This window comes from Saccharomycopsis crataegensis (assembly GCF_037102585.1).
Source record: "Saccharomycopsis crataegensis DNA, jcf7180000000073, whole genome shotgun sequence".
NCBI lineage: Eukaryota > Fungi > Ascomycota > Saccharomycetes > Ascoideales > Saccharomycopsidaceae > Saccharomycopsis > Saccharomycopsis crataegensis.
Window position 1 is genome coordinate 1,934,156 of NW_027043820.1, and position 11,264 is coordinate 1,945,419.

At 37.6% G+C, this 11,264-nt stretch overlaps 6 protein-coding genes across 6 annotated transcripts; 3 read left to right on the top strand and 3 right to left on the bottom strand. All coding sequences in view use genetic code 12, as the record gives it.

Moving 5' to 3' along the window:
- Window positions 1-117: 117 nt before the first annotated feature.
- Window positions 118-1,005, top strand: MRPL7 (mitochondrial 54S ribosomal protein uL5m MRPL7; the record flags this gene model as incomplete). Its single annotated transcript, XM_064995195.1, has 1 exon — window positions 118-1,005. The coding sequence occupies one exon, from the start codon at window positions 118-120 to the stop codon at window positions 1,003-1,005; it is 888 nt and encodes a 295-aa protein (XP_064851267.1).
- Window positions 1,006-1,118: 113 nt separating this feature from the next.
- On the bottom strand, window positions 1,119-3,041 carry DASC09_015930 (nucleoporin; the record flags this gene model as incomplete). Its single annotated transcript, XM_064995196.1, has 1 exon — window positions 1,119-3,041. The coding sequence occupies one exon, from the start codon at window positions 3,039-3,041 to the stop codon at window positions 1,119-1,121; it is 1,923 nt and encodes a 640-aa protein (XP_064851268.1).
- A 342-nt stretch (window positions 3,042-3,383) lies between these two features.
- Window positions 3,384-4,016, bottom strand: SIW14 (putative tyrosine protein phosphatase SIW14; the record flags this gene model as incomplete). Its single annotated transcript, XM_064995197.1, has 1 exon — window positions 3,384-4,016. One exon carries the CDS (start codon window positions 4,014-4,016, stop codon window positions 3,384-3,386), a length of 633 nt encoding a protein of 210 aa, XP_064851269.1.
- Window positions 4,017-4,448: 432 nt separating this feature from the next.
- LPD1 (dihydrolipoyl dehydrogenase) lies at window positions 4,449-5,933 on the top strand (the record flags this gene model as incomplete). Its single annotated transcript, XM_064995198.1, has 1 exon — window positions 4,449-5,933. The coding sequence occupies one exon, from the start codon at window positions 4,449-4,451 to the stop codon at window positions 5,931-5,933; it is 1,485 nt and encodes a 494-aa protein (XP_064851270.1).
- Window positions 5,934-6,771: 838 nt separating this feature from the next.
- On the bottom strand, window positions 6,772-7,794 carry DASC09_015960 (WSC domain-containing protein; the record flags this gene model as incomplete). The annotated part of the gene is made up of 1 exon (XM_064995199.1): window positions 6,772-7,794. The coding sequence occupies one exon, from the start codon at window positions 7,792-7,794 to the stop codon at window positions 6,772-6,774; it is 1,023 nt and encodes a 340-aa protein (XP_064851271.1).
- Window positions 7,795-8,586: 792 nt separating this feature from the next.
- Window positions 8,587-11,073, top strand: DASC09_015970 (Mps3 protein; the record flags this gene model as incomplete). The annotated part of the gene is made up of 1 exon (XM_064995200.1): window positions 8,587-11,073. The coding sequence occupies one exon, from the start codon at window positions 8,587-8,589 to the stop codon at window positions 11,071-11,073; it is 2,487 nt and encodes an 828-aa protein (XP_064851272.1).
- Between the last annotated feature and the right edge of the window lie 191 nt (window positions 11,074-11,264).

An 11,264-nucleotide genomic window follows, 5' to 3' on the forward strand; every position in this document is an offset into this window, starting at 1 on the left:
ATATTTTTTTTTTTTTTTTCTTTCAATTTTTTCCCGCAAAGTGGTGATATATCAACTTCATATTGAAAAATATAACGATAGAAATTAGAAAGGTCAAAGCATATATATTCTTTCAATATGAAGGTCAATACTCTTGGATTGAGATCTTTCTCATCAAGCTCAATAGTTAAAGGAAAACCAGGTTACTCTATAGTACACCCAGTCCATCATACTGTGAAAATAGACAAGAAGGTTTTATCACCAAGATTTCCAGAATTGAAATACCCAAAGAATGATCCTAGATCACCACATTTCAAACCAGTTAACGTGGCTCCAGACCGTTTGAAAGAACATTACTTGAATATCTTGAAATCAGATTTAATGTATATGACATATAAGCACGATGAAGCTGATAAGATTGAAGGTGCAAAGAAGAGAGAATGGGACGGTACTTCGGCTTATCATTTGAATAGAAATTTGAGAAGGCCATCTGGTTTCGTCAAAGAACAACCAGACTCACACCGTGTGACCAATAAGAACGTCCCAGAATTGAAGTCGATACACATCAATTGTTTTGTTCCATTGGCAGTCACTAACCCTCACCATGCCATCAGTTCCATGTTACAAGTTCAACAAATAACTGGAGAAAAGCCTCAACCAATCTACACCAAGAGTGATGTTGGTCGTTGGCAAATCAGAAGATCGAGAAGAGCCGGGGCCAAGATCGAATTGAAAGGTAAACCAATGAATGATTTCCTTTTGACCCTTACCGAATTGGTCTTGCCAAGAATCCCAGAATTCCAAGGTTTAAGAAATAAGAGTGGTGACACTTATGGTAATTTACACTTTGGTTTGACCCATAAGCAAGTCAGACTTTTCCCAGAAATTTCCTCTAACCCAGACTTGTGGCCAAGAACTTACGGTTTGCACATTACTTTCAATACCACTGCCGAAAGGGATACACAAGCTAGAATGTTACTCAGTGGTCTTGGATTACCATTCTTCGGGGGTGAAAGACACAGTTAGAGGGGCAGGACTCGATATAGCTTACATTTCGTTTTGTAAATAACAATAAACAATTGAATTTGTACATCATTACTAGATTCTATTAAAGTAGAAAGAAATTTATAATTTTATCCCTAAGGTTCCATAGGCTCCAATTTACCAAACTTACCAGAGTTTTTCCATTCTTCACCAAGAGTGATCAACTTACTAGCAGAAGTGAATTTTTCGCCAGTAAAGCTTTGTGGGAAATCACAACACAAAACAGTCAATAATTTCTGACCTTGTTTACCATAAGCTTGCAGAAACTCATTTCCAGCAGCCTCAACCCAGGTGCAAAACATGTAGAAAGTTGCATTAGTAACAAACAGCCTTTCAGAATTCAAAAGTCTAGAAACCATCAACCACGATTGAGATATATTAATCGGCGGCACAATTGCGTTGAGTCCCAAAACTCGTACAATTTGCTCATTGTCAGAAAATTTAACGGTGCTCATCATTGACCAAACAACAAGCATACCACCCAATCGTTCACAATACTTTAAATCTGTTTCCCATTTCTTATCCTCCTTTGATTCATACTTCCAACCCATTCTAATTCTCCCTTCAACAGTTTCAGATGAGCAGCTATAGCCAATGATAAATGGGCATTTTTTGGCAAACTTTGCAAATAGAATTTCCTGCAATTCCGGATACTTGACCGTCAAATAAACTACAAGTCTTGCCAATGGGATTCCACTTTTCATCGATACAGAAATTTCTGATTCCGCCTGTCGAATGATCAATTTAGAAATAATATACATGATCCACTTAAATGCAAATCTATTAATTTCATCGTTGGGGTTTGGCAGACCAACGGTTCTTGCCTCGTCTAAAACTTGGAAAATGTCAGCCGTGATGGAATTCAATTTGGAAACACTATTAGTAAGCTGACCAAATCTTGGATTCAACTTTCTTCTTATTTTAGTACACTTGGTTCTCAAATCCTTAAGCTCTGCTAGCTTCATCTTGTTTTTGATATTTTCCCTGTAATCCAAACAAACTTGTCTATATTTCATTAACTCTGTTTCAATATTGGTCTGGTCAGTGAATGCTGCCCCAGATTTTGCAGCTTCCTCTTTCTTCTTAAGTTCTTCGGCTCTTTTGGCCTTTTGTTCTTGCAGTTTCTTCTCTTGTTCTTGTTTCCTTCGTAATTCTTCTTCTTTTCTCTTCTTTTCTTCCTCAAGCGCCTTCTTCTTTGCTTCTTCAAGCGCCCTCTTTCTTTCTTCCTCTTCCTTTCTTTTACGCTCTTCTTCCTTCCGTCTGCGTTCTTCTTCCTTCCGCCTGCGTTCTTCTTCCTCACGGCGTTTTCTTTCTTCCTCAAGTCTTATTCTTTCCTTTTCTTTTTCAAGCTTGGCGTGTCTTATCTGTTGCAATTTGCCAACTAACTTCCCAATCTCATCATCACGTTTATGGCTCCTTTCTGATATACTGTCCATAACATGGTCGATAATCGCACCATATCCATCTTTTAAGGTTTCAAAATTTGAATTTAAAGCCTCTGATTCTTTATCCACATCTTCAAAGATGCGATCATGAAATTCCTCACAAAGATCATTAACGATTTCCGTCTGTTGCTGGTTACTTTCTTTTATAAAATCTACCGCTCTACCGCCAAGAGCTTTAGGGTTCATAATCTTATCAATTGATGGTCCCATATCCATATTTTGCAATCCTAATTCAAGCTCCATAACTTCGTCAGGAGAGACTTGGCCAGGTACATTATTATTAGTGGTGATTTGATTTTCCGCAGATATGATAGAATTGATAGAGGTATCTTGGGGGTATGAGAACTTCAAAGCACCAGAACGGCCTTTAGTATTTTCATCATGTACATCAGTGAACAACCTTCTAGGTTCAGGTTGCTTAAACGATATCTTATTTGATGATTTAATTGGTGTTGAAGTTCCATTGTTTATAGTTACAAACAGTTTAAATTCTGGAATACTATTGTCATCTGAGAATTCACTATCACTGTAATCAGATTTATCATAATCAAAGTCCGCTGAGAATTGAACCATAGCGCCAAAGCGAACTGAATTGATCTAATAGCCGCCCAATAATACAGATCTTTTGCATCTATCGTCGCACCAGGCGTTTGCTCTCTTCTAATTTTTTTTCCTGCTTCTACAAAAAATCATCCGCGTGCGCTTAACAAAACATCAAGCCCCACAATAAGATTGATAATACTCTAAACTTAGCCAATAACAACAATATATAAAATACCTGCCCACCAATAAGATAATAATATATAAACAAAAAAATACAAAAGAATCTATAAAACAATTGAAAAACTAAAAGCAATGACAAAATTAGTGTAAGTTGTGGTAATATATATGTAAAACAAAAAGTACTTCAATTAGTTACCAAGCAACAGGTAGCCAATTATTTATCAAAGCGTAATCTATGATCTCCATATCTTCGTATAATTCGATGAACTGCTGGTCTAAGGATCTGACCTTTGGAGCGGCGAATCTTCGGTATTCATCAAAGATCATTGTTAATGACCAATTCTGGAGCTTTCTAATGCATCCAACTAAGCACCCTGTACGATGTTTACCTCTATTGCAATGGATAAGTAACGGATGATTTTCGGGATTCAAAACGGTCTTCAATATCTCAGTTATTGACTCTTGGGGAATGTTGATGAATGGTTCCTTATTTCCCGAGATGGGTACTTGAAAGAACTGGATGTTATTATCTTGAAGGAACTTTTGGTTTTCCGCGGGGTAAGGCTCTGGTATGAGAACAACAATAGACTTCAACTTTAGACGTTGCAAAAATGAAAAGTTTTCGGGACGAGGAAAAGAAGAGCGGTATATTTTACCAGCAACGTTGGCAAAGTTATCTGGAGGGTTGTAGGTGTTCGGTACTATGGTTATTGTGCGGGGGATCTTGGGCGGCGACTGTTGGAGCTCCAATTGGTTATTTATGAGATATTGCGACTCCAGAGAAAGGTCCTTAGTGGAGCCAAGAGCCGAATTCTGGGGTTCCATCGGTTATTGCTTGATATCAGTGTGTTACTAGATGCCGCCTATTAGCCCTCTCATCGATCGTCATCTTAGCATAATAATAAAAGAAAGAAAAAAGCCGGTGCTGACATCCGGACATCATATATAAGTTAGACACACAGACACCCAGACACCTAAGTATCTCATTATAGAGGTTACCCCATTTACCATTCCTATTTAGGTACACACGGGTACCCCACCCTGCAATACTAATCGCCATCCGAAAAGTGCAGAAGAAAAAAAACTATCGGCTCCGTCCACAATCACATCAGCAGACCAACAGTTCTTGTTTTTTACTGTAGAAAAATTATTGGGGCAAAAAAGTTCGTGCATTTCACAGCATAATAACAAAAAGAGTTCTTATTCGTCGTCGTCGAAGATCTTTTTTTTTTCTCTCTTCACACAATAAATCACACAATGTTGTTCAGATCCATTCCATCCCAAAAGGTGGTCTCTAACTACGCCAAGGTCCTTGCCAGAAACATTTCCACCAAACAACACGATGTCGTTGTCATTGGTGGTGGTCCAGGTGGTTACATCGCTGCCATCAAGGCTGCTCAATTAGGGTTCAACACTGCCTGTATCGAAAAGAGAGGTGCCTTGGGTGGTACTTGTCTTAACGTTGGTTGTATTCCTTCCAAGTCCCTTTTGAATAACTCTCACTTGTACCATCAAATCTTACATGACACTGAAAAGAGAGGTATCAAGGTTAAGGATGTCGAAATCGACATTGCTGGCTTGCAAGCCGCTAAGGATCTCTCTGTCAAACAATTGACTGGAGGTGTTGAAATGTTGCTCAAGAAAAACAAGGTCACCTACTACAAGGGTAACGGTTCCTTTGTTGATGAACACAAGATCAAGGTTGAACCAATTGAAGAAGGGGTTGAAGAATCTATTCTTGACGCTAAGAACATCATCATTGCCACCGGTTCCGAAGTCACTCCATTCCCTGGTATCGAAATCGATGAGCAAAAGATTGTTTCTTCTACCGGTATCTTGTCCTTAAAGTCTATTCCAAAGAAGTTGACCGTCATTGGTGGTGGTATCATTGGTTTGGAAATGGGTTCTGTTTACTCTAGATTGGGTTCTGAAGTTACCGTCATTGAATTCCAAAGTGCCGTTGGTGGTGCTGGTATGGATGGTGAAGTTTCCAAGAATGTTCAAAAGCTTTTAAAGAAACAAGGCTTCAACTTCAAGCTCGGTACTAAGGTCTTGGGTGCCAAGGTGAACGGTGATGTTGTTGACATCGAATTTGAAGATGTTAAATCCGGTAAGAAGGAATCTATCCAATCTGATGTCTTATTGGTTGCCGTCGGTAGAAGACCATACTTGAAGGGTCTTAACGCTGAAGCCATTGGTCTTGAAGTCGACCCAAAGAACAGAGTTGTCATCAACAACAAATTCGAAACTAAATACCCACACATCCAAGCCATTGGTGATGTCACTTTTGGTCCTATGTTGGCTCACAAGGCTGAAGAAGAAGGTGTTGCTGCTGCCGAATACATCAAGACTGGCCACGGTCACGTTAACTACAATGTCATCCCAGCCGTTATGTACACTCACCCAGAAGTCGCCTGGGTTGGTAAGACCGAAGAAGAATTGAAGGCTGAAGGTATTGCTTACAAAATTGGTAAGTTCCCATTCGTTGCCAACTCCAGAGCTAAGACCAACTTGGACACTGAAGGTTTTGTCAAGATTTTGGCTGATAAGGAAACCGACAGAATGTTGGGTGCCCACATCATTGGTCCAAACGCTGGTGAAATGATTGCCGAGGCTGGTTTGGCCATTGAATACGGTGCCAGTGCTGAAGATGTCGGTAGAGTTTGTCACGCTCACCCAACCTTGTCCGAAGCTTTTAAAGAAGGTTGTTTGGCTGCTTATGACAAGCCATTGAACTTCTAAGCGGCAAGTTTGTGTCTATTTGTTCCGAGGTTTATCTTTAACAATCAAATTTATAAATGAAATAGTAAATATTATTGGTATCTAATGCTTTCTTGTAGGTTATATATAATCTTAACTTTATATAATACATCAATATTCTTGATTTCCTCGTAATTCAAGGCTTCTGAAAATTTACTACATCTATATTGAATTATTTGGGTATAACCAGTACACGAAATTACACAATCATATATATATATATATATATATGTATACGCATAAGAGACAAAAAATAACGAGGAAAACAAAAATTTCATTACATTGTTCTTTAAAAAAACAGATAAATCCAAGTTTATTGATGGCATGGCAAGACCTGGCATGCAGAGAAGAATTCTATATGATCTTTCAAAGTTTGATTAATTCATTTTGATCCCCGGTTTTCTTTAATCTTTTCTTCTTCTTTTTTTTTCATTCTCTTTTTTTTTTAATCGTTTTTTTTTTAAATTTTTGTTTTTTGAACTGAAATGGTTCCAGGAGCAATCAAACTTATAAGGGCACTTCTTGAATAGCGAAAATATAGCAGAGCGACAGACAAAAGTCAACATAAAACACAAATGACGGAAGGAAAAGAAACAAACGGAAAAAGGCTGCATTAAATAACAAAGTAAGGAGAAAAGAAAATAAATGGAAATGGAAATGAAAATAAAAAAAAAAAAAAAAATAACAATGAATACAAATTAACAGATGACTATAATAAAAAGGAAAATGAGACACAAATATATGATACTATAGGATAATAACCAACTTCACAATGGTGATTGATCCTAGACATTAAAAGCCGAATTCTTGTTTCAAACAATTAATTATTGTCGGGATTAACCACCGCTAATTTCGACCTTTGTTGACCGTGATTAGTATCATAATAATTTGGGCTCTCATTTCCAAGGTCCATGTCGTGATGACCACCGTATGTAGCATCCAAGTTATTTTCGTTTCCATAAGCTCCATCACTCGAGATTCCATAGTATGCGGTGTTTCTTGCAGGAGGATCAACAAAGTCATCCGCAAATGGATTAGATAATTGTCTGGCATGTGACGAGTTTTCGTTTCTCTTCATTGACGCAATGATATTAGCATCGGCATCTAATAAATCACGATCTTTTTGTCTTTGTCTTCTGATAAAGAAGATGACAAGTGCCAAAATAGATAGAGCTGCCAAGCCGCCAATAACTCCACCAACAATTGGCCCAATTAATTTGGCTTTGTTATTTGAACCACTGGACGAAGACGTATCGCTCACAACAGAGGTTGCCACCGAAGTTCTGGAAGCAGTAACGGTGACAATATGGGTACCGCCACCCGATTCAGTAGAAACTTGAGTAACTAACTCCACATAAGTTGAGTCACTGCTGGAGCTTGCCTTGGTGGTTGTAGCTGAAGTCGCACTGGTGCCGACGCTTGAAGAGGTATCAGTAGAGGAACTGGAAGAGGAACTGCTAGTGATTGTGGAGGACAGAGAGGAGGAACCTGAAGATGAAGATGAAGATGAAGTGCCATCAACGGCGTAAACTGCATAAGCAGAAGAACCACCACAGGTCTGGAGATCATAACCTGAACAAGCTACTGAACAGTCACTGGAATCAGTCTCATCAGAAGAGTCTGGCGCATCGTTACCACAAAGACAAGTGGATCCATTATAGAGGGCATAGTATGTGTATCCTGCACAATATTTTAGACAATATCCTGTTGATTGATATATATACGTGGTACTTTTCGAATATGAAGATGGGAGAGAACTGTAACATTCACCATCTGCCTGAGCTTTGGATATGACTAACGAGAGTATGAGTACCGAAAAGAACGAAAGATTTAGATTGACCATTATTAATTTATTGTTGTTCTATGATGTTGAAAGCGATTGAAAAGAAGAACGGGTGAACGTGTATTTTCTTTTTCTTCTTCTCAGGTTAATGGCTATCGATTAAGGTAACTAATTATGTTGTACCTGTATGATCTAATGGGCTGGCTGTGTTTTGATACAAAAAGACTGACAATTTAGATCTATAAGTTAATTCTGGGATTCTATGGAATGGATGCCACTTTCACAAGCTAAATGAATGGTGCATAAAGAAGCTTTATTGGAAATTCTATGATGAAGAGAAGGTATTAGTATGACGATGAGGATGACGATAAACAAAAATTTTCTGTTTTCAATTTTTTTTTTTTTTTTTTTTTGTTTTTCCTTATAAAACGTGTCCGGAAGGTTCGAGTTCTAGGCTTTTACTCTGGTAAGAGGGCTAATCTATTATTAGCTGGCCGTATTGCAACAGAATGACAAGGGTGATAACAGACACTGGGTATAGGAGTATTAATACAGAAGAAAAGAAAACAAAAGAAAGACGGTGATCATTCTGGCTATTTTTATTCTCAAACTTCACTTAATCGGCACTACCCATGGACCCACCAATTCTACCCTCGGCAAGACACCACCGTAATGTGACAGCAGGGCTGCCACCGTTCTCAGGGTTCCGGTGGTATTGTCACGTTCTTTGTCATGTGATTGTGTTTTGAACGCGTTCTTTTTTTTCCGGTTGATGTTTACAATAATAATAAGTATACGCGAACATATACAACAATAGGGGACGATCATATTTGCACAACTCTAGTATTTAGTATGGCCAAAAGTCTAGCAAACTCAATAAAGAAGAATAATCTTTCCAAAGATGATATCAGCCACATATTCTCGAGGATCATTAGCAACGACGACCTCATTGCCAATGATGATGAGTTGGAAGAACAAGACGAAATACCACCACAAGACTTTGACATCGACATGTTGAACCAGCAGTTCACTTTGATGAGAGACTGGATCACAAATGGGAACACACAAAAGACCACAGAGTACATACAAAGTGACAGCGATATGGAAGACCAACTTTCTCAACCAGAAGAAGAACAAGAAGAACAAGAAGAAGAACAAGAGAATGGTCAATATCATAACCTGGAACAAAGAAAACCAAATTCAAGGCAAACATCAAAGGCTTCTCATGTAAATATTGATTCGCCCAGGGGTACAGCAAGGCGCCAAGATATTTCCGAGAGTCTGTCTGTTAAAATAACGAATCATAAAGGTTTCTATATGTCTCTGCTATTGCTTTTTTTCCTATGTTTAGGCTACTTGGGGCTTCAGAAATTGGATGGCTCATCACTTCTTAATGACTATGAGCTCCCGGAAAACTTACCAACTGATTTGAAAAAATACGTATCCTCCAAATTATCGAACATCAATAAAGATATGGAGGGGATCAAGGGAGCAGTTCAAATTGAAACTGCAGCGGTCAATTCAAAGCTTGGTGGTATTAATGATCTTATTCAAAATTATCATTCAGAAAATGCCAAAGCTATCAAGGAAATAGAAACCAAGTTTGACACCAAGTTTGGAGTACTACATCAAGAAGTTTTCCCCCAATACAATGAGAAAATCAATTCACTTGAGAATGAAATGGAGAAATTACAGCAAAACCTTAATCGAACGTTGTCCAACTTTATACAACAGGTGGATAATAGCAGCAACAAGCAAATTGATTTTGAAAGATATCTTGAGGAAAAATTACCAAACTACTTGCCCATAATGAAAGGATCAAAAAACAAGTTGACCATCGTTCCTGAATTTGAATCATATTTGCACAAAATAATTTCAGACTATGTACATAATAATACTGCAAACTATAATAATAGTGATATTTCTTCCCCAACATTCTCAAGACAGAACTTCAACAATTATCTTCAAGAATTCATCGAGAATGCTGATAATATAAATATAATAGACTTAAAAAACTCTTCTATCGGCTCTTTTATTAAAAAGCAGATATTGGAAAATATCAATTACGACTTGATTGCTTCAAAAGTTGATAAAACACTCCAAATTACCAAAGATGAAAGTAGCAGGCTAATAATTGATTCGACTACCGAACTCATATTGAGTAAATTGATCAAACGAATAATCATTAACTTGGATAGAGAAAAGCATAACAAGAAGATTCAAAAATTCAATTACGCCAGTTATGAGAATGGCGCGAGGATTATCCCAGAATTAGTGGCATCATTTGAGTCATTTAATATCACAGATATTTTTCTCAGGCAAGTGTCTCATCAAAGAAAGATTTGGTCGCGATTGAAATCGGTGTTCAGTAAAAAGCAATCTACTGGCGGTATTAAACATAATGACAAGAATTTGATTCTCAACACATACCAAACGATCTTACCAAGTACGATAATTCCAAAAGATAACTTTCCCAATTTCAAAGGAATCAAAACAGGTATCAAAACCTTTGCGGTCAAGTTTCCCCAGCCGATATATTTGAATGATATCATTGTTTCATACCCAAGATATGCTAACAATCCATCACTTATTTATTCAGCACCAAAAAAAATCAGCATGTGGATTCAGTTGACAAAACCAAAAGAGGATTTGAATAAGTTGAAAAATTACCTCTACGAAGCTACCAAGGATAAATATGAGGACCAATATGTGATCAATATGGAGAAATTGGAACAACGCATTGAGGAGGATAAAAATGAGATACCTTTGAAGAGAATCAAGAGTGGGGAAGAGGTGATATATGAGAAATTCTATGAATCCAATTTTAATTTGTTTGATCAAGGGTTTGTTAAGATTGGCTCAATGATATACAATTATGAGCCTAGCAGAGACAACCAGACCTCTATTCATCAAAATTTTCCTCTTATCAATAAGAACTTCAAGAACTTGAAGATCAGAATCAATTCGGTATTTTTCTCGATTGAGAGCAATTATGGGAACGACGAATTCAACACCAATCTTTTTAAGGTTAAAGTTTACGGCTTCAGTGATTTTGATTTATATTGTATGAGAGAGTTGTTATTTAGTGATGAGACCAAACCAAAGAACTTCACGGATTATAAAGATGATTTGATTGAATTAGAGAATATGTTTAACGAGAAGTACATAAGAAATTTGAGCTACGAAGAAAATGACAATGATGGCGATCAGCTAGTGCTCAGTACTATCCCCTCCTCGGGGCAACAAGGCGAATACAAGAAAAAGGAACTTGATGAAGACATGGACTTTGTCGCTGATTCCTACGTGATTCAAGAGGACAATGTTGTTGACTATTTTTGAAAGAAACAGCGAGCCTTGGAAGGAGTTGCCGACGTATAGCACATGATTTTAATAGATTGTAACGTATTCTCTTAAAAAAGTGGCCTAACGCCGTTCATTTTATATGTAGACGCGATCGAGAATAGCTGTTGCCTTGTAATATGTGGTAACCATCAAAGTAGACTGCTGTGGGTTTCCGAGATCAAAAAAAA